This window comes from Ambystoma mexicanum, chromosome 7p (assembly GCF_040938575.1).
Source record: "Ambystoma mexicanum isolate Mex_15411 chromosome 7p, UKY_AmexF1_1, whole genome shotgun sequence".
In the NCBI taxonomy this organism is placed as follows: domain Eukaryota; kingdom Metazoa; phylum Chordata; class Amphibia; order Caudata; family Ambystomatidae; genus Ambystoma; species Ambystoma mexicanum.
Window position 1 is genome coordinate 666,667,345 of NC_090939.1, and position 26,937 is coordinate 666,694,281.

At 45.0% G+C, this 26,937-nt stretch overlaps 1 protein-coding gene across 1 annotated transcript in view; it reads left to right on the plus strand.

The window, feature by feature from the left end:
• AKAP17A (A-kinase anchoring protein 17A) overlaps positions 1–26,937 on the plus strand; it is a 190,460-nt gene that overhangs the window by 61,888 nt on the left and 101,635 nt on the right. Inside the window, exon 3 of the mRNA XM_069636739.1 lies at positions 11,296–11,444. Within this exon, the coding sequence (XP_069492840.1) occupies positions 11,296–11,444 (149 nt within the window). The remainder of the gene's footprint in view (positions 1–11,295; positions 11,445–26,937) is intronic.

Sequence of the window (26,937 nt, forward strand, 5' to 3'; positions counted from 1 at the left end):
CCTAGAGTCCATTTGCAAAGCGGCAACCTGGAGTTCTGTACACACCTTTACAAAACACTGTTGCCTAGACACTCATTCTAGGTCTGATTCTCAGGTGGGACAAGGAGTACTAAGACATCTTTTTTTCTACTGTTCCTTCTCACAACCCACCTCCAGTTACTGCTCCCTAGTCTATGCACAGCATGTGATTCTAAGCAGATTAATAAGCATCAGAAGACATTCATTACTTACCGTAAAAGCATTTCTGAGGATTGTATCTGCTTAGATTCACATGCGCCCTCCCTCCCCGCTCGGGGTGGAAGGAACATGGACTTCTTACTACTTTCTCTCTTCATGTACTCACTCACTATAGCCTTGGGCTCCCTCATGGCAGAAAAAATACAATCCGAGGGACCTCGGCGCGTGAGGGATTTTGGGTACTACACACGTCACGTTAGGGATAGTGTTCAGACACGCCTATGCCGACGTCCCCTTTCGGCCCCCCGAAAGACAAGATGCAATACTCCGCGTTTACCACTGGATGTCGGACCATATGCACAGCATGTGAATCTAAGCAGATACAATCATCAGAAATGCTTTTACGGTAAGTAATGCATGTCATAATTATTTTGATAAATTTAGCAGTCAATATCGGCCACCAATACTGTGGCAACACCCAACATTGCAACAATGACTGTCATTAGAACAAAACGAGTACAATTTTGAAACGTGTAGTCACAATTTATGACCAATTTAATTTCGATGTAACCAATAGAAAAACTTCACAATACAATGGAAAATAGTTTTGCAACACACCTTCAAAGAACCAGCAATGGTTTGCGATTCTGGTTTTGGGAGGCAAGGGCTTCAATGGGAAAACTTTTTTTTTAGGCTTTCATTTGAAAGCCACCGTTGGGGGTGCGGGGGGGTTGAACGAACTCGAAGGGAAATCTGTTTTCAACACTCATGAAAATGAGAAGCAATGCCTGAAAATTATAGTCAGAGAAAATGAGAACAAAGGGGAAATTCCATTTTGGCAACACACATACAGATGCTATGCAATGCTTTGTAATTCTGATTTTAAAATGCATGGGGATGAATGGGAAATTTCATTTTTTCACCCTCCACACCTACTTGAAAGGTGCTGTTTTATGGATTACTTCTTTTGGGATACAGGATCCCCCATCCCCTTCTGTACAGGATTGGAGGGTTTCAGAAAAGTCAACCAAGTCTTTATGGGCTATACCGGCTCTAACACACTGGGCATGAGCTTTGTTAGTTTTCAATTCTGATAGCACTCATCCTGTGATTTTCTATATGCGAATTTATTGATTTACTTTAATCAAATGTGCTAAGGGTCTATACAGTTTCTCCCCCTTCCACAATTTAACGAAAAGGATCAAGTGGGGCTGTTCCAACACAATTCGCTTTTGAGAGAGATGGTGGTGGTTTTCTATGGGGAAATAATTTGAATGAGATTTAATACATTGTGCGAAGGGCCTACCCAGTTTCACCAATCCTCCCCACTCCTCAGCCCCCCCCCTTTTACCCACTGATGGAAAGGGATAGAGGCAGGTGGCTCCCCACGCATTTGATGGCTTTGGGATATCTGCTTACATGGGAGCCCTATGCTCTTTGCTCACGAAACCAGACATATTTTTTTGCTAGGCAGCTCACACCAGGCCTCTCCCACTGCAAGGTCACTCCAGATAGGCCTCTCTGATAGGGCTCCCAAGTTTACAGGCAAGGTTTACTCTGATGGCATTGGTAGCTCTCCTTGCCTCTCTGCTACCTCGCAAGAGTCCAGCAGCAGGCCATCTCCCGGAATAAAGTCAAAACGCCCTTTTCTGATGAAAAACTGCCTGCTTATAGCACGTATGACACGCCAACCTTGTCATAATTGCCATGGTCCGGATTGGCTAGCTCACTCCCCCCAACACCTCCTGCCTGCTGATAGGACCTTGAATTGAGAGGAGTGTATAATGTAGGCTGAGGGAGTAGAAAAGATGCATCATTTCAAATTGAGGGGGATTTTTACATTTTGTATTCTGAAAAATCTCAGAATGTGACATCTCTCAATCTTTCAGATAACCACATGAATATAGATATTTTTGAATTCTATATTTATGGTATGTCGGCCAATACTAATTTGATTTTCGGCATGCCCTTCCTGGGCAGAGCTCCTGTTTTTTGTGGTTTGCTGCTGTGCTGAAACAGCAAACAATTGGACCATTTCCACTTCAAACCTGACTTTCATGATCGATCCCTTCGTCAATTTTCCCATTTCTCAGGTGTATGAATAGGGCAGAATCATAATCTTTCCTATGATTGAGTTTGTGTACATCACACACATTTCGTTTTTACAGGGTCCTGACTGGCTTTTCATCCCTTTAATTTGTAACCAGGGTGGGCTCATAGGACATACAATGCTCCTTTTTATTTAGGAAAAACTGTATTCAATGTTTACTCAATGGCCGGGCATGACATTGCCCATAGTTTCACATTTAGATCAGCCACAAGCAGTTTGCTTTCCCCTTAAAGCATGTGACCAGCCATCTGGTTTCTCCATTTTTATCTTAACCTTTATCCGCCTTGGCTTCAAAGCACTGTTTATGGAAAGGCCTGACCCAAAGATCGCTTCTGCAGGATAGGTTATCAGCAACTCCCATAATTTCAATATACTTCTTCATGTATTTTAGCATTTAGTTTGATAGCCCGACCTGTTTCCTTGGTATTCATCCAACCAAAGGGCTGCGAGGTCAGGATCCAGATACACTATCCAGTTCACAGTTCAGTGGGGGATTTCAGCTCAAAGAGAACAAGTTGCAGTTTACCATTCTGAAAGGCTGCATATTTACCCACTGTGTATCTGTAACTTTCAATGCTGCACCAGTGCCTGTTGTCTATAAATACAATGTTTCTTTACATACTGTATGAACAGTTCACTCTATCTACACAGATGGGCCATAGTTACATAAGGAAGCAGTATTCAAATCTAGACCAAACGAAATAGGCCTCTTACAAATGTCTTTTTAATGTGCTCAAATCAAGTCTCATTACTGGATACAAGCAGTCTGCCATTCGACTTTATTTCTGTATTGCAAAGGCATTATTCCACCTTTTTAGCTTCCAAATGCGCAACTATTACTTTACATCCCATGTACACTGCTGCAGTTTTATAATCTGTCAATGTACAATGTCTTTCTTTAATATAACAGTTGAAACAACAGTATCCCTTTTGGTGTTGTTCATGCATAGGCCATTCTTTACCATGGGAAACTGATGTCCCCTTTAATACTTCAAGTAGGCCTTTGCATTCAAGTGTTTTCATTTGTGAAAAGTGTCTTTCTCCACTTGCGCACTTGTCTATTTTCATAGATTTTAACTAGGCCCATTTCTTCCCATGTCACTAGGCCTCAAGTCTGAAAAGGAAGTGTTATGAATGGCCTACATTTTCCAGTGGATAGCACCAGCCAGCTTCACTCTTAAATCCTGGCCTGGCATGGCCTCTTTATTTCTGACATTCAGGGGCTGTATTTTACTCCACAGATGGATGATGGGCTTTTTGCAGATTTGGCTGCTATGTACGCTAAAATAGTCCTGTGGTTCAGTGATAATTTTTCTTGCAAAGGACAAAGCTTTACATTTGGCAATTGATTTTGTATCTGAGAATTTGAATAGGAACACAGTTTGGGAGGGTTGGTGGTTTCCTCCAAAATATGCCTTCCAATCTTTTCCAGCGTGGACGCTTATCGATTAGTGTGGCTTCCGCTCCATAGGTTAATTTTGGGGACAGCCTTCTGTTTGTAAAAGAGTATCGTAGGTAATCGGGAGAAGCAGTCATATTTCTTAAGTATTGTGAGTGCTTGTGATGCTGCACTCTCTGCCTTGGTTCACAAATTCTTTGAGTTGCGTTTATAAAGAGGCCCAGATACCGATCTATTGTCTAAACCAGGGAGTTACAACGGACGTTTGCTCGTGTTCTCTCAAACATTTCACGTAAAAAACACAGCTTTATACTAAAAATGTATCATACCTGACGTCGTACTACGTGGCAAATAAGAACCTATATGGCAACTATAATAGCCCTGACTATGGTGGCACAGTCGGAGACAGCCATGGACTCAGTTGTTAATCTTATGGTGAAAATGGGAACTCACCAGGCCATTTTGATTCGACAAGGTGAAGTCAAATAAATGCCCAATGACTTAACTTTCATTGCCACTTTTACCGAACAGTTTGAGTTAGACTAATTTTAATATTTGGGGAATTCTTTAGGTAGCATGTGTGAGGGGGAGGGAGGGAAGGAGCAGAATCCCGGTTTCGATGAATTAAATCCTAGCTAATTAGCAGACATCCACTCGGAGATTTATTGGAAGAAGTACTGTACATGGTCTAGATTCTATATGGCAGTGTCGTAATACGTTATGGGAATAATGACTGACTAGCAGAGCGTTGATTTAACACTCAATTCTTTATTTGATTTCAACTGTCTTTAAAGACTTAACTCAACACTGCGCAGCTTGTCAGTGTCTCGGGATTCTTGCTGTGTTACTCCCATATGAACTGGCTCCTGTTGGTCCCTCCACTTCCTGTCAGTTCTGACAATGTTGGCAGGGCTATCACGGTTCTTGTCACTGACCTTTTGTCCCTCGTGTTGTATTGGGAGAGGGAAAAGGGGTAAGCGGGCTTGGGTTCTCCTTTCCACTGCTTCTGTGCCTGCTGCTTAGCCCTGAACACTGGCTGTCTCGAGCGCTCTAATGGCACAACAAAAAAACTCCTCCGGATCCACTGGTATTTCGGCTTCAATGCGGGCTGATCTTCCTCAGCTTTCTTTACGGCGTCACCGTAACTCGCTTCCCTCAGTATGCCCATTCATACCTTGACCTCCGGTGTCTCCTGTCAACAAACACACAATAGAAAAGGACCCAATTAGTCCCTTGGTTTTCTCTGCTGTCCACCAATCGCTCCTTTTGTCCCCTCTCCTCCTCCAGCCAGCTATACACCCTTTTGGTCCCGTAATGCGCTGTGCTGCATTTTCCCTTGCAATGACTGCCTCTCTTTTCATTACGTCTTCACAGATCCCCCCCCCCTTTCTAGGCCGTTGCGTTCGGGAAGGGCATGATCGCATGACAAGAAGTCTGCATGAACAATCCGTCGCCCTGGATGGTGAATGGTTTGAAAGGAGAATGGTTGCAGGGATAAAAACTATTGTAAGATCCTGGGATTCGTGTCCTCGTTCCTCGCCAACCAGACCAGTGGGGCGTGATCTGTGACCAATGTGAACTGCCGGCCTAGAAGATGGTACCGCAGGGACTAGACAGCCCATTTGATGGCCAAACACTCCTCCTCAATGGTGGCATAACCCATCTCATGGGGTAGCAGTGTTCTGCTTGTAAAGAGGATTGGCCGTTCAGACTCTCATTTATTTTGGAACCGTATGGCTCTGACGTGTCGATATGTGAAAAGAAAGGTGCGGAATAATCTGGGCATCGTAGCACTGCTTGATCGGTGAAGGTGTTCTTTACGGCCAGGAAGGCTGTCTCAGTGGCTTCACTTCTCCAGATTCATTTTGCGGTGGTGGTCTTCAGAAGATCGGAGAGTGGTGCAGCAATCATCGAGAAATGTGGAGTTTATCAGCAGTAGTAGCCTACGAAACCAAGAAAGGCTCCTACTTGGCGAGTTTTGGCCGGGAACGGTAATCTCTGCATCACCTCAATTTTCTCTTTTTGAGGTTGTATTGTACCCTGTCCCACGAAGTATCCCAAGTATTTAGTGTGAAAGTTGTCAATCTGGGCCTTCCTTCGGATTAACGTGGAGTCATGCTTGCTGCAAGGTTTCTAAAATAGCCTCCAGGTGTTTCAGGTGCTCTCCCCTGCTGGTACTGTACACAATGTCGTCCAAGTAGGGCCCCATGTATTGTTCATGGCCCTTCAGAACTGTGTTCATGAGTCTCTGGCAGCTTGCTGGGGCGCCATGGAGGCCAAAAGAGGACTGTATTGGGATAGCCCTGATGGGGCGGCAAAGGCCGTCTTCTCCTTGTCCTCGGGAGGAAGGGCAATAAGCCAGTATCCCTTTGATAGGTCTGAGGTGGTCAAATACTTGGCTCTACACAGCTTGTCTAGGAGGTCTTTGATTTGGGGCATGGGGTATGCATCAAACTTGTAGATCTCATTAAGTTTGCGGAAGTCCATACAAAATCGGGAACTACCATCAGGCTTGGGAACTAACGATGGGCGAACACCACTTGCTGTGGGACGGTTCTTTCACTCCCATTTGTAACATTGACTGCACCTCCTGATTCACTGTCTGGTTTCGGGCTTCTGGGATTCTATATGGGCATAGTCTGACTGGTCCCTGGAGTTGTCTCTATTCGGTGTTAGGCCTTGGTGGTATGTCCTGGGTAATGAAGAGAACACTGGGGAAAACCTGTTGATTAACTGCACCAGTTCCCTCTTTCTCGAGGTTGAAGGTCTGGATTAATCTTGAGGGCCTCCTTTCCAACATGAGATCCTTGGTAGAAACCTCCTCTGTGCTAATCGAGGTGACTGTGGTTGGGGGCTCCACCCATCCTTTCGAAAGATTTGACATAGGTTTGTACGGGTACCTTCCGATCATCCTTGCGCATCTTGTAAGTGACTTGGTCTATGGTCCTTTCCAGGTCGCTAACATGTTGTTCTCTGTCGTTTGTACGAGGACCAACACTTTGTCCCCAATCTGAAACGCCTGCATCTGGGTGCCCCGGTTGTAGCTTTGTTCTAGTCTCCCTTGGGCTTGTTGGAGATGAGTCTTGGCAATTCTTTGTAGGGTCTCCACTCTCTCTCTCTCTGAGCTGCGCCACATAGTCTGGCAGAGTAATCGCTTGTTGGGGCTGCTCTTCCCATCCTTCCTTCAATCTATAAAGTCGTGTCCGGACTGGCCTTCCAAACAGTTCGAAGGGTGCGAAGCCCCTTGAGGACTGAGGGGTGTTCTACAGCGTCATAAGTATCCAGGGTATTCGTCTCTCCCGATTCCGGTCTTCTGCCTTCACCGTTTTCCTCAACATCTGCTTAATGGTTTGATTTTACTGCTCCACTAGCCCATCGGTCTGGGGGATGGTAGACCGCAGTCCTCGGTTGTTCAATGTGCAAAGTTTCACAGACTTGTTTAAGAACTGTCTACATGAAGTTTGTGCCTCTGTCTGTTATAATTTATCGTGGTATGCCCACTCTGGCTATGAATGGGACCAGGGCATCACACATTTGTTGTGCGTTAGTGCTCTTCAAGGGGAAGGCTTCTGGGTAACGCGTTGCATAGTCCACAATCACTAACCCATACTTTTGGGACCCCTCGACCCCACAAGCAGGGGCCTCGATGTCCATCCCTATACACTGCTGACAGAAGTGAGTGGCTTGTCCATATATTTTCCGGGCCAAAAGAATCTTCCCAGTATCTTCTGTCGTCTTTTCGGCCCCCATGTGGTCCTCCCCTACTTGCAGATGTGCTACCTCTCTGTAGAAAAATGTTGTTTTGAATGCAGATGGCAACCATTGGCAATATCTGTCACCTGGTTTGTTGCAAATGCTATCCTTTGTCAAGGCAGTGGAATTACAGTTCCTTTCATTTATTATTGGTCCACTCTCACACTCAACGATGGTCTACTTCTTGTCTAATAGATATACATTCTTGCCTCTGGACCTTTATTAGGACCAGTAGTGATGGCTACTGTATTGGGTGGATTTCCATCTGTATTGGAGACTATGGTGCTAGCCCTTGGTTTGACTTGAGGCAGCATCACAATTTTGCAGGTATAGCCTACCCTATAGACTTTGTCTTTGTATTTAAGTACATAGTCAAGTGTGGCCTCGTGTGTAAACCATATGTTGGTGATAAACCCATGCATGGTTCAACTTGGTCTACAATTTTGATATCTACAGTAGATCTACCTCTCAATGGTCCCACTATATGAAAAATACTCAGAATAGCTGCTCTATTTAGAGGTGGTAATGTCGCCATATGAGAGACTGGCTGAAGTTGTAAGGCCTTATGGAGAACGGTATTGGGTATTTCAGCTAAACTAAGGATGGGCAGACTAGGGGGCACAATATTGGCTCTCCATATCTCGGATATCTTTGTTTTGGATTTGCGGGCGCAGCGTAACTGTACACTTAAGTTTGCATGGTATTACAGATTTGTTGATTATACTCGAAATAGTGACACATACTTACTCAGGCTTCGCCTTGGCAGCCTTATTTGTTGAGGTCCCAACATCTGTTAATAGTCCAAGTGCTTCAGGGTTAATGGGCAGCAGACTGAATACACTATATATATTTGGGGTATCACATTCACTAATCGGATTTATTTGATAAATCTCATTATAATGGCAAGCGTTATTTACTACTCATTTCTTTTTGTGGGTTCTCATGCGTTTGGAGTACATGAATGCTTGCGAAGTTGATTTCAGTTTGGATTTCCCACTATACCTATTACACCCGCCACCCTCCACAGCTGTGAAAGATTTAGTAGCCGCCTTTCGCGCTAGTTAGTTAGATCAGTGGAGGTACTTTGATCTTTAACCGTTTTACGGTTAATGCTTTTAAGCAGGAGCAGAGATTGTACATCAAGTTTCTTTTCAAGGCTCTCGCATTTCGCAGATAACGTTGGTAGTAAGTTGTCGAGGGCCCAGAATATATCCTCATTCATGCTTGTCGCGCTATTGTTGTTCAAGCTTGTGTTGGGGGGAGCGGGGTGAGGGGGTTCACCTAAGCCGTCTAGATCTACTTGTTTGCTGACATATTCAGACTTCTTTCCCCTACATGCCCATTAGTTTGCACATTAGTTTCCATACAGGCATCCGCACCATTCACAGGACACGATAACCTAATATTCTGATGATCAAAAAACGTATTGGGATCAGTCTCTGTAAGACACTGTGTAGATGAGATTTCCCCCACATCACCCATATATTCATTTGAAGATATATCGATCATTAAATCTAGTGTATATGTAGACTGAAGATGAACATCAATACAATCCTGTATGGATCCATGGACCATTACAATCACAGTGGTATTTTCATCTAATCCACCAACAATTATATTATCAATGGGACAGTCGGGTACTGACAGTAGAGGAGCAATATCGGTGCACTGCACTTTTATAGATTCCTTTTTAATAGTTTCCCCATTCGCTTTCTCATTTGGCAAATCCTGAGGTAGTGCATTACTTGATGCATTTAACTGCATCAGGTCCTGCTCACTTAAATAGGCAATGAAATTACAGCTTCTAAGAGTTTCAAACCTAGGGAGTTTAGCGGTATACATAGCTCTTCAATTATTTCCTTTGCAGCTAATTCTTAATCTACACGCTTGAGAGGTTGCCTTTTAGGAACATTTTTTCGTTTTTGGGATTTTACGCCAGTATTTGGGTTACTTATTGTTTTCGGAAATGTACCTCCTACGGGTCCGCCGCCTTAAGGGTTGCCGACTACCGCCCATGGCCAGAGTCACTACCTCCCGACTCCAGAATGAATTTGATTGCTAATGCCTCATTGTTCTGCCATTACCCCTACATGGGTAACCCTCTTGCTTTTCTCACTCATTGTGGCCCCACACGCGACAAGGCTGCACACACCAAATGAGCAGCGAGAGGGGTAGCGCGACACAAGGCAGATATAACTTACTGCGGCAGGTTGGAACAAAATGAATTGAGTCAAGGCGAGTACTACGCTTCACAGTATATTACTCATCACACTGCAGAGCAATTCGCTATTACACATTTGCCCTTTCTTTTACCAGAAAACTGTCGGGTTACTTGCATAGGACAAAGATAATGTACAGTCAGCCACTCTCGGACTACTGCAGTTCCTTACGTGTAACAGCAATGGGAAGCAGCTTGGAGGCAACTAACACTCAGAACGACAGTGCGAATCGGAATATAATTATTAAAGCTCAATTTGAGTGACCGAATACAAGCCAACATTACGGTCTTTACCTAAGATAACGACAATTACTAGATGCCATAAACAATTTCTGAAGATAAGGATAAACACTTAAGTGCTCAGGACCCATACACTCTCGGAAAAGAATATGCGTGCAATACAGACTCGCAGTGTGAAATTCAAATTACAGGGTAGCACTGTTCTTTCTCACTATCATCACTCAAACAGCACTTGTCTAAAGCACTTCGCTGATGCGCGTGCGCGCTGATGGCGTGTGCCCCTGTATTTGAAGGCTTCTGGGTAAAGGGGCAGGGCTTGAGCAAATTTTCCACAAAAAAAACCCAGAAATTGAGTATAGATCACTACAAATAATTTAGAGGTTACGGTAAGAGCTAAAAGTCCATGTCATATTCCATACCCCAGCTTTCTTCACGAAGTTCAAATGCTGCTAAAGAGAGAGGAAAAAGCAGCCGATCCAGTGAACAGCACTTGTCCAAAGCACTTTGCCGATGTGCGTGCCCCTTTATTTGAGGGCTTCTGGGTAAAGGCGCGAGGCTTCAGCACATTTTCCACGGCTTTCTTCACGAAGTTCAAATGCTGCGAAAGAGCAGCCGGTCCAGCGAGCAGCACTTGTCCAAAGCACTTCGCTGCTGCGTGCATATGTAAAGCAGGAAAACAGTATGTTTTGAAGAAGCTGCTGTGAAGAGTGGCATTAAAGAGTTCAGCATAATGCTTGCCTCCGGTCTTGACCTAAAATTGCCACATAACCTAACATGAGTTGAAGTACTTGAGGAAGGGCCACTGATGTATTTGACAACCCCAGTATGTTTTTGCACTATACTGCATTTAATGAAATGTACTGAATTTGAAATCCTGTTATGGAGTTCGACAAGCTGCACTGGAAAATGCGAAATAGACCAGAAATAGCACAGAGGGAAGCTACTGCTCGAGAAACTTTGCTGCTCAATCTGAGGTCCCAACGCATCACTATACCCAAAAGAACAACGTAACTTGTGCATCACTCAGAGATATGTTTGCCCATCTAGCTGAAAGTGTGAAAGACTGAGAACCCCTGTTGCCAGAAAGTGCTTTTCTGCTTTTAGCCCCTAAAAAAATAAATCGACAGTCTGGAGGGGTGCTGGTTCATGTTTTCTTAGCATCTGGTATCTCCCATAGTTAATTTTCTTTCAGTAGATTGAATAAGATCCAAATAATTGGACAGTGTATTGTGAATACCTCACTAACAGCAATTAGAAAATGCTGTCACCTATGGACTTCTGTCAAAGGTGCACACACTGGAGAACTATCTTTCCAGCTAAACATTTTCTTTTGTGTATCAAGTTATCTGAACCTGGAAAATATTTGTATCATAACTGTTAATTTCTTTATTTCAAAAGGTTTCTTTTGACTCTACAAAACATCTGAGTGATGCAGTTATTAAAAAGCGTCAGCTGGAGAGACAGAAGCTGCAGGAGCTTGAACAGCAAAGAGAGGAGCAGAAACGTAAAGCAAAAGAGGAAGAAGAAAGGCTAAAGGAAGAGGAAAGGTATTTGTTATTGGCCAAGCAAATGAAATGGTTTTACCCAATGTAAAAAAGCATTGCCAGCTTCAATCGCTTTGGCCTTTGTATTGAATTATTTTGTTTATTTTAACATCTGGATGCATTTCCGGCCAGTCTGCCTCTTCTGTTTTAAACCTACAAAGTATAGTCCTCATGCTGGCCTCCCACTGTTTCATAGCAGAGTGGGCGCATAAAGAGGCTACACTCGGGGGCATAACGGAAGTGAATTACCCAACTTGCCAAGGAAAATCAGCATGGAAAGGGGTCTGTATAGGCCCCGCTTGCTAAAGGCTCACCTTCCAACTGAATCTGGTTGAGTTGCAAGTTTATATGGGTTCACAAGCCCATCTTCTTTCGTTCTCCTTTCCGGGCTCGAGGGTTTCCTGCATCCTTTCTTCCAATTAGGTTTTAAGGGGTTCCCGGCGCCATTGTTGTTTCACCTCCACTGAGTCGCTTGGATGTACTTGTGTCTCCCCGAGAAGGAAGTGGTACAATAGTCTACTCTGCAGGGTCCAAATGTGGACACAACCCATCTATTGTGCTTGCCCTGCTAGGGTCTCTGGGGACTGATCACCTTCCCAGCCTGTGATCCTGGTGGCTTTCCTTTTTGCACCCTTTCACCTGATGCTTTTCTACTTCTCCACCGATCTTCCTCCTTGACATCACCTCACAAGCTTGTTTCTTCCTCTGACTCTACTACCTGCCTTGGGCCAATCTGGCATTTTGTGCCTTCTGAATTGGTCTAGTGGTGTTCCCTACTTGTTTCTTATTTTGTACAACCAACTACTGATTCTCTTGAACCTCCTCCTTGCTTCTTCTCCACCTCTCGCAAAACTCATCACCAACCCTTGTTTTGCTCCAATATTCTGCCTGAGCCTTTAGGTTTTTATAGCACTGTGACCCCTCCCTCTGAGCTCCATGTGAGGCTCTGCATCTGTGATATGGGATTGGGTAGAGCCTGTGATTAGTTGGGAATAATTGTTTAACCTGGGTCTGCCTTTAGCACTTGTGGGCCTGACCAAGTCTTTAAAGGCTGAGTCCTCTAAATTAGAATAGCTTCTGGTTCTGATAATCCAGTGTGTTTTTTATGGTGCTGTTACTTTACTTGTTTTGTTAGTATCTTGTCGGGTTTGCAGTCTATGGGCTTTCTAAGTCTGTGTATCAGGCGCTGGAAGAAATCGGTGTACATCCACGACTAGAGGTTGATCTGTTGGTGAGTTGCAGAGAAAATGTGTGTTTGCTTCCGCGACTCACTCAGTCCCATGGAATAAAGTGTTACTGGAGATTGTAGCTGCATCTGCGACTGTTGGGTAAGAATTTGTGGAGTCCAACTGGTGTGGGATTTTACAAGACTTATTTCTTGGTGTTAAGTTACCCACCTTTTAATGTAGGCTTGTACTACACAAGTTAATACTGTGACTGAGCAGCCAGGCTTATCTTGAGAGGGGTAGTGTGAGCTGTGGAGCTGTACAATGAAATCAGTAAATACAGGTATCCAAGTAAACACTTTCACACTTACAGTTATAGAATAAATATGTATTTATATATACACACAAGGAATTAGACTCTTTTAAAAAGCAGCAACTACTAATAACTTTAATCCCGAAAGTTAGGATGCAATTTCAACAAGGAAAATAAAGTGGGTGAGAAACTTTTCATATGTTATACATTTTCCAGCACATTGAGTGACGTCATTTGAGGTCAGTAATAACACTTATTTGTGATTACCTTTGCAATGAAGATTGTCCAGGCTTAACAGCTCAGGCAGTCTTGATTCTATTAAAGACAAGGAGGCGAGCATTATGCTTTAACTTCTTTAATTACTGCTCCCACAGCAATTCAACAAAACACATTTATTTTTTTTTCAACTTGGTAACACTGTTTTACGCTTCCATGCCCTGGAAGCTTCTGTAAACATAGGGGTAACATAGTTTTCAAAAAATAGCGTAAAAAATGATATCAAATCGTTCTGAACTACTAATGTCCACAATCCTCTGTGCCTCTGTAGTCCTGCACCAGTCCCTTTGCCCAATGAGGGCTCACCCCTGTCCATAAGAAGGGCTCCGACTGCTCTCCACTCCTCTTTCTTTGGCTAGCGACCAATGTTCTTAACTCAAACTCCTCAGTCAACATAACTAACAACCATGGGAATGCAGTCCTTCCTCCCGCCGAACTTTGGCGTAAGCTGTCGCAGTAGAACTTTCCCCCAAGAACTCCAAAATGCGGGAACACTGAAGACTTATTTATGTCTGCTTCTGGTCTTCCCCTGCAATTAATGGAAGACGAGAACGTAAGGGTGGGTCTTTGCTCAACACAATACAACAGTACAGTTCATGCTTTGTCATGACCCACAAGGGTGGGATATAATGCTCGCCTCCTTGTCTTTAATAGAATCAAGACTGCCTGAGCTGTTAAGCCTGGACAATCTTCATTCTATGACAAGACGGAGGCGAGCATTATGCTTGTTCAAAGTCATTAATAACTCTATTAGCAATCTGTGAGACAGGTTTTAAAATAGAAAGTCTTAAAGGTACGTTAATTAGACCAATCAGCTGACTTCATAATGTCTTGCAAGGATACTCCTGACGCAAACGCGCTGGATGCCATTGCGCCTCTCGCGGAGTGCGCCCCAAACCGTGACAAGTCTATTCCTGCCCACTGCATCACTTCTCTAACCCATCTCGCTATGGTGGCTGTCGCTACTGTGTGAAAGGGCTTCCTACGCGCAATGAGCAACTGCGTCACACCTCTGGGCCTCAACGCTGCTGTAGCTGCTTCATAGTCCTTGATGCACTGCGCTACGCAAAGCTTAGCATTATCTGGGAAATAGGGATATGAAATAACTGCAGAGTCCGACTTCGTTCTATTCGCTATGGAGAAGGCCATGCCATCTGGGTAGAATATTTTTCTGTCTATTTCTAATGCCTTCACATCCGATACCCGTCTACATGCTATGAGACATAAGAGCATGGCTAGCTTCCCTGACAGTTGAGAGCGAGAAAGGTCTTTATCTGGCCAGGACACGAACAACTGAAACACTGAGCGTACGTCCCATAGTACGGAGTATTTAGGTTCCGGTGGTTTCTTTAGCTTCACTCCTTTCAAAAGTCTAATCACTGCTGGGTGCGCCGCTATCTGGTGCCCCTCTACCTTGTCGTGACCTGCCGATATGGCTGATCTGTAAAATCCTAAAGTTCTGTAAGCACAGCCTTCGCTAAACCTTAGTGCTAGAAAGTTCAACATGTGAACTAGAGGGGCTGAAACGGGATCCACACCGACGGTTGTGCAGTACGACGACCATCGATCCCAAGCGGAATCGTAGCTACTAATGGTGGAAGGCGCCCATGAACTTCTAATGCAGTCCGCAGCGAGCTGCGAAATGCCTGGCAACTCCCAACGTCGTCCGAAACCCTGCACGCTAGCAAGGTTAGTGTACCCTCTGCTAAGAGCGGGTGAGCGTGCCCGACTGGGCTCAGTAAGAGATCCGCTTCGTGGGGAATCACTCTCGGGAAATCCGTAGAAAGTTCCATCACTACTGGAAACCACGGTTGGGACTTCCACAATGGGACTACGAGAACCAGCTCTGCTCGGTTTCTCCTCGTCTGTGCTAACACTCGCGTCAACATGATAAATGGAGGGAAGGCGTATAGCACTCCTTCCGTCCACTTCTGTAGAAAGGCGTCTGTCCCCGCTGCTTCCGGGTCTATCCTCCAGCTGTAAAACTTGGGTAACTGTGCGTTGAGCCTGGAGGCGAACAGGTCCAGGTTCAATGGGCCCCATAGATGCTGGAGCGTGTTGAAAATGGAAGGGAGTAGCCTCCAATCGCTGAAGTCTACCAGATATCGAGAATTCCAGTCTATCGTTCTGAGCGCCTGGTAAGTATTCTGCTGATACTGATATGTGCTGGCGCAGGCAATGATGCCAGAAATGCTTTGCTAACTCTGCTAACATTCTGGAAGATGTTCCCCCTAACTTGTTTATATAACGGACTGCCGAAATATTGTCCGTCTTGAGAAGGACACAGCAGTTCACTCGGTCCTTGGGGAATGCTTTCACTGCAAAAGAACCCGCTAACAACTCTAGGCAGTTTATGTGGAGCTTAAGCTCTTCTTGGGACCATTTTTCTCCCGTTTGGAGACTTCCGCAGCGTGCCCCCCCCCCCCAGCCTGCTCTGCTGGCGTCTGATTCTACTACTAACTCTGGGGAGTCCCCGAAAATCGTTCTGCCGTTCCAGGCTTCCATATTCTGTAACCACCACTGTAGCTCTGTCATGGCTTCCTGATCTAGCGAAACTAGCTGGTGGTAATTCAGCCCTTCCCGGAGGTGTTTGATCTTTAACCACTGAAGGGCCCTGTAGTGCAAAGGGCCCGGAAAGATTGCCTGAATGGAAGCTGCAAGTAGACCCACTATACGGGCTAGATTGCGAGGCAAAATAACTTTCCTCGCTATAACCCCTCTGAGCTCCTTCCGAATCGCTCGCACTTTGTGAGCTGGTAATTCTAGGACTGCCTTCTTGGTATCTATCACAAATCCTAAGAACTCTATCCTCTGCGCGGGGTGAAGATCTCACTTCTCGTAATTGATGATGAAACCGAGAGATGTCACTAGCGTGGATACCCATTCTGCTTGGACCCGCAGTTGTGCTGCGCTCGGACCTAGAATCAATATATCGTCTAGGTAAACGATAATCCTTATCCCTCGCTCGCGGATAGCTGCTGCTAGTGGGCGCATGGGCTTGGTGAAGGCCCACGGAGCGGAGGCCAGACCGAAGGGCAGGCAAGTGAACCTCCACACCTCGGAGCCCCACAGGAAACGCAGATATCTCCGATACTGAGCTGCTATCGGAACTGTGAGGTAGGCGTCCTTGAGATCCAGGCGGACTAGCCAATCCCCTGTCCTGAGAAGATCTCGAAGAAGATGGATACCCTCCATCTTGAAATGCCTGTAAACTACCCATTCGTTCAGGCTCCTCAAATTTATTACGCCCCTCACTTTCTCTCCCCTGCGCACTAGGAACATGTTGCTGATAAAGCCTGTATCCTGCAGTAGCTCTCTTTCTATTGCCCCTTTGGCGGCTAGGATCTGTAGCTCGCTGAAGAGCTGTGCCTTTTAGCTCTGAGATTTGAACGTCGGAACAGGGGTACGTGCTTGGATGGGAGTACCTATGAACTCTAGATGCATACCAGATATTGTCTGCAGAACCCACGCATCTCTGGAGAGCTCGCGCCAAGCCTGCCCAAACTCTGCTGTCCTGCCCCCTATTTTGTAGGGAATTGGCGTAGTACTCACCGATAGGAGCACCTTGCTGCCTGAAAGCTCCTCTCCCCCTTCTGTTCCTAGGGAAACGGCTCCTTGTTGGGAAGAAATTGTCCTGTTGCCGAGATTCCCAGTATTGGGACCTTTGATTCTGAGGTATTCTGTTGGAGTAGGAGCGACCGGACGCTCGACCTCTCTGGTGCCCGGTCCCGGAAAAAACACGGCTGGGGAAGATCCTTCTGATGGAGCTCTGTGCCTTCTCTAGGGCAGAGTAAGTCCCCACAAACTGATTCATTTCTTTCACAAATGCGTCCCCGAACAACATTCCCTTTGCTCCTTCGCCTGCCTCGTACGAAGCGAGATCACTCGGCTTACTGTCAATTTTCAGTAGTACTCCGCGCCTTCTCTCTGAAGAGAGTGCGCAGTTTGCATTTCCTAGCAAGCAGACAGCACGTTGGGCCCAGTTTGCTAGAACCTGGGGGTCAACCGGTGATCCTGTGTCAATGGCTCTCTCGGCCAAGTCCATGATCTTGATCTAGGATGCCTGATCGCCTCTGGATCAAACATATCTCCCAATGGTTCCTCTTCCGGGAGTTTATCCTGTGCTCCAGGCTGACGAGGGGAGACCTCCTCGTCGCCGATCTCGTCGTCTGGTGTATAACCGGCATCCTCCTTTTCCCCTAAATTATACACGCCTGGGGCAGGGGGTCGAGAGCCTGGCACTGTTGCCCTTTTCAGAAATGCTTCTTTTAGTCTGCTGACTGGGTCAACTGGCTCTTCAGGTGTTAATTCTATCTCTTCTGGTCTGCTCGGGGGCGCCATAGAGCGTCCGCTCTGCCAAGCCTTCTTACAGCCCTTCTGCTCAACCCCCGGATTGGGGTGTCTCCCTGAGGTCCCCTCGGCAGGGCTAAGCGCCCGCCTCTTCCTGGACTGGTCCTGTTCTGCTTTCTGTTTATTAAACATAGCCTCCAAATGATCGAGTCTTTGGGTGAGGGGGAGGACTCCTTCGGATACTGCTTGGGACAATGAATTCCCTAGGACCCTCTTGAAACTCAAGCTGAGGTCCTGGTCCTCCTCGATAGTCTCCTCTACCCACTCATCTGAAGTCCACTCAGGAGATGTGGATCTGGGTTCCTTGTACAGTGCCATACTGGAATGGGACCTCAGAGTACACTATATTTTCCTGTATAGTGTAAAGGAACACAATCTCCCTTTTTTCATTTTTTTTTTTATATATACCCAGCTGAATGTAGAACATTCCAAATAGCCCAGACTCCTCTCCTAGAACTTATCGTTCTACCGTTAGAACTCTTTTGCGGAGCTCCGTATCGCACGTCGCTTTGTTCGCTCTCTTCTTCGTACTACGCAGTTTGAGCTGCGCGCGAAGGCTGATGGGGCGTGCCCGCCCTCCCGCCGGGTCCTAAAGCCCGCTGGGGAAGGCCGCTCGACACACTCGCAAGAGTCGAGCTGAGGAGGCGGGGCCGGGGGCCTAATGCGAGCGCGATCGTCCGCGGCTCCGGCCCCGGTTCCTCGAGGATGTGGAAACCGAAAACAAGCGTCGGTGACACGAAAGAGGAAAAAAGAAACGCAGCGTTTAATTTATATCTTTGACACCAATAATGGCTAAACGCTAGCGCTACTAATATTAAAGTAGGTCAGGAAAGCGTGCCGCGCCTTTTAAATATATCGCAGTACGATCACACAATGAAGAGCAACGCTCATGAGGTACTTATCTTATGGGAGCAGCAACAAAGAAAGAGGATTGGAGAGCAGTCGGAGCCCTTCTTATGGACAGGGGTGAGCCCTCATTGGGCAAAGGGACTGGTGCAGGACTACAGAGGCACAGAGGATTGTGGACATTAGTAGTTCAGAACGATTTGATATCATTTTTTACGCTATTTTTTTAAAACTGTTACCCCTATGTTTACAGAAGCTTCCAGGGCATGGAAGCGTAAAACAGTGTTACCAAGTTTAAAAAAAAAAAAAAAAGTGTTTTGTTGAATTGCTGTGGGAGCAGTAATTAAAGAAGTTAAAGCATAATGCTTGCCTCCGTCTTGTCATAGAATATTGGGTTATAAGGCTGAAAAAAGTTATAGTTCGATCAGAACATACTATGTACTTTGAAAAACAGTTATATCCTGTCAGAAGGATGTAGGCAGTCGTTTATCCCAGCAATAATAGTGTCCAACAATTAAAACAGTAAGGGAACAAGCACTGCCAAAGCCAATGGGTTCAGAAGGGGGCCTTTACGGAGCCAGCCAGTCAATGGGCTAGTTCAAAGTTCTGATGCTCTCTTAGAAAATGTTTTGGAAAAGTCTAAGCTGCGTTTAGAAGTTGTGCCCAATAGCCTCTCTGAGAAAGTGACATCTAGAAGTTGTGCCCTATAGCCTCTCTGAGAAAAGTTGCATTTAGAAGCGTATCAAACAGCCTATGTGTATTTAGAAGTGTAGCTGGTTCCAGTATGGTCTGGAATGCAGGGAACGTTTGGAAGAGCATGTAAACCCACCATATCACACCCCACGCTTACTCTCTCCTCTACATCACCACTCAAATAGAACACAGAGATACTATGACACCATTCGGTATAACTGTTCTCATACCAACACTTCTCGCTCACTCCCCATCACTCTAAGTAAACACCGCTGGTTACACACCCCCCAGCCAGGCGTTCTCCTCAGGCCTAACGCAGCCACAGTCGGTCTGGATAAATCCTGCCAGAACTAACACATACCCCTGACATCAACCACCACACCTACCGCTAAGAAGCAGCTATTTCACGAATAACGCACCAGCTGCACACATACCCGGTGCGCACACGCGCCGTTTGACCCTCCCCACTCTCTCTACTGACTTGAACTTCGGTTCCCAAGGGCGTTCAACCTACCAGCGCCTTCAGACCATACCAATGGTATATAAGGCGCTATATAAGTGCAAAATAACAATAACAATAACAAATAGAAAATCACAGCAGCTCAAGAGGAGCCGCCTTGAAGAAGCACAAGCTGCAAGGCTAGTGCAAGTGAGTTGAGGTAAACTCTAAAGAGGGTAAAATAGCACTTCCTAAGCTAGGAAGCACCTCACTTGGCAAAAGGTAAGTATACCCCAAGCCCCACAGTATCTGTGAATGGAAGAATTTGTTCCAGCTGGATGCTTTCCTGTTGCAGTGTAGCAGAGCCTTGTTCCTGGCCGTGGTGATGAATGGGAGGATATCTAGCGTGCAGAAATGGATTTGCCACCTTTTTTTTTCTTTTTTCAGCGCCAAAGAAGAATGAACAGCTCTGGTTAGAAGTTAGTTGATCCCTTGGTCCTGGACTCTGGCGAGGGGACACTGGATGAAGATTTCCTGTTTCTGTAGGGTCCTCTGGATGCTCACGAAGTTTTGGCCGGATTTGCACTTCCGAATATGAATACAATGCACTCGATGATCAGGGCTCCCCAGGCATTGGGATTCTGCAGCCTTGGAAAGTCACAGCTAGTTGCGGGTTGTGCCAAAATGAAGCTCTTCTTAAGGCTAGTTGGTCCTACCAGCCCAATGGAGGAAGCTGTCCCATAAGGGCCTTCCCAGTTGAAATGAAAATGGGGTTGGCACAGCTGCAGGGCTCACTGGGCACCTTGTGGTCCAGGAGGGAGATGCTGGCGTCTCTTCACGTCTTCTTTTTGTCGGCTGTTGTCCTCCAGTAGTCGACTCTGCCTCTAGTCCCCAAAACCTCGCCTTTTAAGCAAGTTCCCATTCATTCACATCCCTACGCTGTCAATCACCCACCAGGGTGGCTGTCCTCCTAGACAGCCAGCCGGCCAATCAGAACTGGTTTCACTCAGGCACACCTAGAGACAAAGGACGGGGACGTTTTGGGACCCTCCCTCGCTTTCTGCCTTTCCAGACACACTGGAGCCTAGGTGGGCTGAAGCCCACCAAAGGCAAAATGCACAATGGACTCAAACCTGATTCAAAAAGAGTAAAAGCCCAGAAGGAATGAATTGACAAATGGTGAAAAAAGAAGACTGGGGCCATTTTGAGAAAATTGTCACCCTTGGGTGCTGTACTGCAGGTGAGGAATCAGCCTGCAGATGCATGGCACAAGGTAGTAAAAAAAGAAACCACTGCACCAGCCATTCAAGTGAGTTAGTATAACAGAATGTTATAGTAGGAGTAGGATAAAGGAGTTACTATGTAACCCCCGGCACTCTACATATGGTGGTGTGTGCTGGACCCGCAAAAGAAAGGGCAAGTAAGATGGGAGTCAACTTGCTATTCTTGGGAACAGTAGTTCTCCCAAGAAAATGTAGTTGAACATTAAGACAAGTTAAAGGGACTTCTCAATGGCACTGCAGAAAAGGTGCTGTGTGTCACAATGCACAAAGCAGATGCATACGGAGTGTTGGGAAGAAGCCAGGGTCCTCCCGCACCCCCAAGTGCTTTTGAGTTGGGCAAGACCTATTTTAGGCACTATAATGGAGTAGGGAGCAGGTGGGGCACTGGGAAGACTCTTTCATGCAGATATAATCGCATACACAGACATGGGCAGACACTGAAAAAGGCAGGTATTGTTTAAATATAAAGCAAAAGTAACTATTAATTAGATAGATTTGTAATGTCAGATCCTATGCATTGTAAAAGTGTGATATGTGTTAAAAACTCCCCCTCCCTGCCAGGAAGAATGTGGCTGTGCTAAAAATAGACTACAGGCTTACGCGGTGATCACCCCTAAGGCTAGTACTAGCAGAGCATTTGAACGGACTCGCCAGCTGTCTACTGTCCTTCAAGAGTCCATGCAGGCTAAAAATGGGATTTACATGTTCTATTCGACAAAATGCAGAAATGGGACATATTGTAAGTATTAAGTGCGGGGGGAACCTACAGGGCCCCAATAACATGAGTAGACTATGGAGAGAATGATTGGAAAATGTTTTTATACATAAAATGTTCATAGGTAGCAAAATGAAGGAAAGCATGAGCTACAGTGTATCCTTTCATAAAGTAGCAAAATGTAGTACAGCACGCTCTGACAAAACGGCTGACAAAGAAGAAAATAAGGTATTGGAGCATCCCTATTATGGAAGGAGGACGGATTTGGATGAAGCAGTGGCCTGTATCCAGTGACGCCACCACAGCAAGACAGGCCTATATAAACTCCTGCCTGGCACCACTTTGGCAGGAAGGAACGGAAGAGGGACAGGAGAAGACCATTCAGGCAGCAGAGTCCTTTGCTACTATCCTCATTTTTGTAAGATTAAACCTGTTATTCTTACAAGTTAGACTTTTGACGTTATTTCCCTATTGGGGTGTTTTTTATTCTGGTGTGACCATAATTGGGGACTCCCTTACAGGGTTTTACCAGACTCCATTAAACAGTGAGAACCACAAAAATCCTAGTCCGAAAAAAATCCTAGTCCGAAAAACACGATGGAGTGAGAAAGTTGCACTCACTCAGGAGCTAAAATTAAAAGACCCGAGTCCAGCAAAAGAGCTCGGGTCTCGAAGGTTAAAGGGAATTGGCACAGAAATGAAAATTCTCCCTAACAGGGACTTTGCTAAAACCTCCATGGAATTTGTATATGGCTAGTGGACTCCATGTGGCTGTGCCTTACCACAGGATGGGACTAAGAGATTGACCAGCTACTCCCCACACTGCCCCAGTGCACATCCTGTAGCTTGGAGAGGCATCCAACCCTCTTAGTTGAACCCCTCTTGGAATTCCTCAGAATCAGACTGGTCACCCCTCCCTCCGTTTTTGGCGAGTCGTAAAGAAAAATGACCAGATTTGCGTGCATGGGTGAGTATTTTGCATAAAAAGCAGTACCTCCCATGGGAGTGAATTTGCTCGATCACATTTGTAAAATGGTATGATCATGTTTGTATATGCCCCTATTTGTTTTCACCCTCTTCTCCTATAACCCTGTCACTGAAGGGGGCTTTGAAAAATGTTTACCTCGCCATAAAGGGAACTAAAAGCCCTGTACTCTCAATTCCTAAAGTGTTTTATTTGCATCCCTTCTTCTTTGCCTCTATGCAGGGTTGCATAGTTTGGGAAATGGGTGCATGGACACATGTTTCAAAATTACTTAAATAAGTTCTGGTTTATTGTATAACATGTAAAACCAGTTGCATTGAAGGACATGGACTAGGGAAGGTCCCTTGTTTGGAACATAAAAGCAGGCGGTTAGCCGAAACAGTCCAATCTCAGTTTCCTCGTTGATTTTTGCGAATAGCAGAATTTTAAATACCAAGAAACAATTCAGTGTGAGTGCCGACCAGAAGAAGGGCTCGGACTACATTGGTTATTTTCAAGATTTTTATTTAAATAAAAAGTAAAATGCCTAACTAGCCCTATCGCTATGAGAGACGTTACTACCTAATGAAACGGTATGGGCGTCTGCCTGGCCCAACTTGCAATGGACTTGTTCTCAGTCTCAAAATTCCTTTTAGATCACATGGGTATAATCTTTTATAATTGTTTTCAATGCGGGTTTCACTCTACACCTTGACAAAGAAAACGGTTGCTTAATTCTTTTTCTGGTTTTATTTCAAATGTCCAAATCCCCTGCCACCTCCTCCCCCCAGGATTATTTGATCAGACTCTTCGGTCTCCTGCCTTTTTGGCATTTGGACTCCCCCAAGTCTTAAGGTTCTCTGGTATGTCTCGTTTCACAGCATCAACATCAACTTAAGGTTTCTGCTTATACGGGTATTGAAGGTTCCTTTGGCCTTGTGCCTTTGGTTAGCCTTGCAGAAGAACATTCACTCTTCTTTCACTCTGGTACTCATTGGACATGACGTCTGTCTTTTAGTAGCCTGTTCGGCTATTCCATCCTTTTATATACATGTTCTGCTATATACCCCATATGTTCCATATGCATGCCTCTCATTTGGATACAGAGCCTGCATGATAAGATCTTTTGCCCGGGGTACGCAGGCATCCGAAGGGCAACTTTGCTACCCGCCCTAAGGAAAACCAAGATGCGCCATTATAAAGCTGCACTTCTTTATTTACTTAGTGCTGACTGCGTTTTTACAGCATGGGCATTGCTTACATTCCTAAAAAGAGCATTGTACTTTAGGAAAAATTTGCTCAGGCTCCAGGAGGACGAATGCAAACTATGAACCATCTTTACAATGGATATACCTCGCATATTGACTTTTATTGTGCCCCTGTTCAAATTGGATCCCACGATGTAATGAATGTGAACTTGCTATTGTTCAATTTTTCTGTATGTCTCATTTTAACCCCAAGCACTAGTTTTTAGAAATTGTGAATTTTTTATGGATTGTATGTACTTGTGTATTAATTGATCGTTTGATGAATTTTTTAAAAATTCGAATAAACATGTCTTACTGATTGATAAGTGCCTCAATTCTCACGTGTCCACAAGTTTGTTTGAACCACACGCTTCTATCCAGCTGAAATCTCTGCTGGAGCAAGCAACTGTTTTTCTGCTGCTGAACGAACTTCTGTCTTCCTGAGCTAGTGATTTCTCATAGCAAATGTGTTTTCTGGGAAATGATGCTTAAAACTGTCCCTAGTATTCGTGCAGTATGTTCTGGTGCCCAGGTAGACAATACGATGAAAGGTACAGCATGAAATGAGACTGCTAAAGATAAGGCTGACTTACGGAAATGCAGCAAAGTCAACAAAGCGGCTTAAACGCTGGTTTTCAAAATCTCTGTATAACCTGCTAGTCACAGTACACAATCTTGTCTTGTCCCTCAACCTTTGTAATGATGGGGAAATTGAGAACCACCGACCTAAGTGATATTAAGCAATTCCACATATTTGCATCATTTTAAAAGCTACAAGCATCTAACGGCTACATAAAAACTTTATTACTTCTGCAAAACATGGTTAAAATATCCCACTTGGCTTCAGTTCTTGTTTTCAGTGATTAGTTTCAGCGGTTGCCATTGCAATTAATGGTAATGTACACTGGGCTTACCATGCTCATTATTCAGGGCTCGGTTAGTGAGTGCCCTTACATCAGATTATGGTAACCCCTGTTCATTGATATGATTCAGAAAAATGGCAGTTAACAAGTACTATATAAGTATGTTTTTGTATTTTTATCGTCCTGGAAAGTATGTGTCAATCTGAGTGGGACTTAAAAACCTTCCATCTTCACATAGTTGCTTAGATCATCCAGACTGGATATTGGAAGACTGTCTGGTAAATGATTTATTAGCGAATACCGGATTGAATGTTTTCCTTGAGTTGGTGAAATAGCACAATTCGTAAATGAGCTAACTTGAGAAGTTGCTGTGTAACTCTAAAGTTGAAAAATTTTGCCCCCATCGGGTCCGATTTAACTGCCCACCTGTGACCGACTACAACACAATCAGGCTTTTTTTAGGAAGTTGTTCTGGCTGGTAGAGTTGGCCATTGTTTTTGGGGATGAAGCCTACATGGTTTTGTGATTCAAATGTGAGTGTGGTCCTTCAGGCTTCTATGTACAGCAACTCAGTCCAATTTTTCACTTCTCTCTGTGAAACTGAATTCACTTCCTCATGCAGTATTTCAGGCAATAAATACTTTACACCATACAGTTTCTGCATGGATAAAACCTTAATTTGCATAGTTCTTCAGAGCTCTAGGTCCTGAGACCTTCATCTTCACTGTCCTCCGATTTGTTCTTTCTCGAAGTCTCACCCCCGGTCCCACAAGCTCGCACTTTCCCCAGTCGGGTTGGTTTTTGCTGGTTCTCTTCCCCCAAACCCCTCCCTTAGCACTTGTAGGGCTTTTTGTGTATATCCTCCGTTCCCCCTCATTGCTCGACAGAGTGGTGCTTGCTTCTTTGGGGTAGTTTGCCTAGTTAGCATGGACTATCTTACTCACTGTTTGTTCCCGCAGGCCTTTAACTGTTCGTGTCTTTCTGGTCTCCTGCCACTTAGCAGGAGGGAACACCACTTCCTCATCAGTACTAACTTCTGAGTCCAACATCCACAAGTATCTGATGGTTTCTCTTTTCTGATCTGCTTCGGTACTTCAGCCTCTTGGAAAAGGGAGAATAGTTCCTCACTGGTCGTTGGTTCTCACTGTCGTGTCTCTCTCCCTCTCTCTCTGTGCACAGCAGGTGAAATATGATGAAGTTAAATGTGTTATATAAAAAGTCAACATTTTAAGTTTTAAACCCAAGCTGACCACTGATTCTAGGCCAGAAGGTGACTTGACTCTCTAGTCGGGCCTGAGAACATCCATTTCCGCTCACTGCCACAGCTGCCAGACTGAGTCACTGACACTTCAAAATCCATAAGAAAAGCACCATGCTCTGGAGGTTGGGTCGCCGATCTGGAATGAAGATATCACATCCTTGCTTTCTACAGTAACCCCATTGTGTGATCTCGGGCATACTTCATCGTGTTTTTTAAATGGCATGCTTCTGAGCCCTCGGAATAAGATATATTGTGGTAATGGAAACCAAGGTAGAGCTAGAAATCTATTGTATTTTACAGGAATAACAACCTAACCCATATGAAATCAAACTGAAAAATGATTACATTAAATATAAATGTACTGATCCACAAGAAATTCCACAGATCACTACATCAACATTGGCAAGAAAGGTGACTGCATATGTTCGACTTCAGGAACTTCATAGGCAAAGCAGTGCCATTTTATCAAGCATCAGGAAGGGAGTGGCCTGGCTAATTGATCCAAGTAGCACAGTGCAAACTCCTAATGGCACTCATTCTCTTCTTACCCTTGAGCATGTTCATGTTAGTTGAAGGTGGCTTGTGTAAGCACTATGCAAACCAGCATTACATACAACTGGGTGTTGGACTGAGCAAGCAAGCTCACCCCAGTGCTTGAGCTGCACTGCATGGTGCCCGTCAGACTGGTGCCATGTCCTGTCACCAAAATATACCCCCTTGTCCTCGACTGAATCGAGATCATGATTAAAAACTCCACAAGAATTAGGATTTGGAGCAGGCACTACTAGTGAGTGAGGGCAGTTGCTTCTGCAGGTATGCAGCGTGTGAATGCCTGTGTTGTTCCTGCAACAGTTCACACATTAAAATGCCTGCAACAGTTCACACATTAAAATGCTTTGGGTCCACTCAACCGGCCATTGTTCCTAGGTTGAGAAAATGTATACATTTTGGGGTAATGATGCCATAATCTTTAACTTTTTCTCAACTAGAAACATGATATGGCGTGCTTGTCCCGTTCACTTGCATCCAAACATCTAATCGAGTGCACCCTTCTACTCCTAGTAAATTCCATTTTTATAT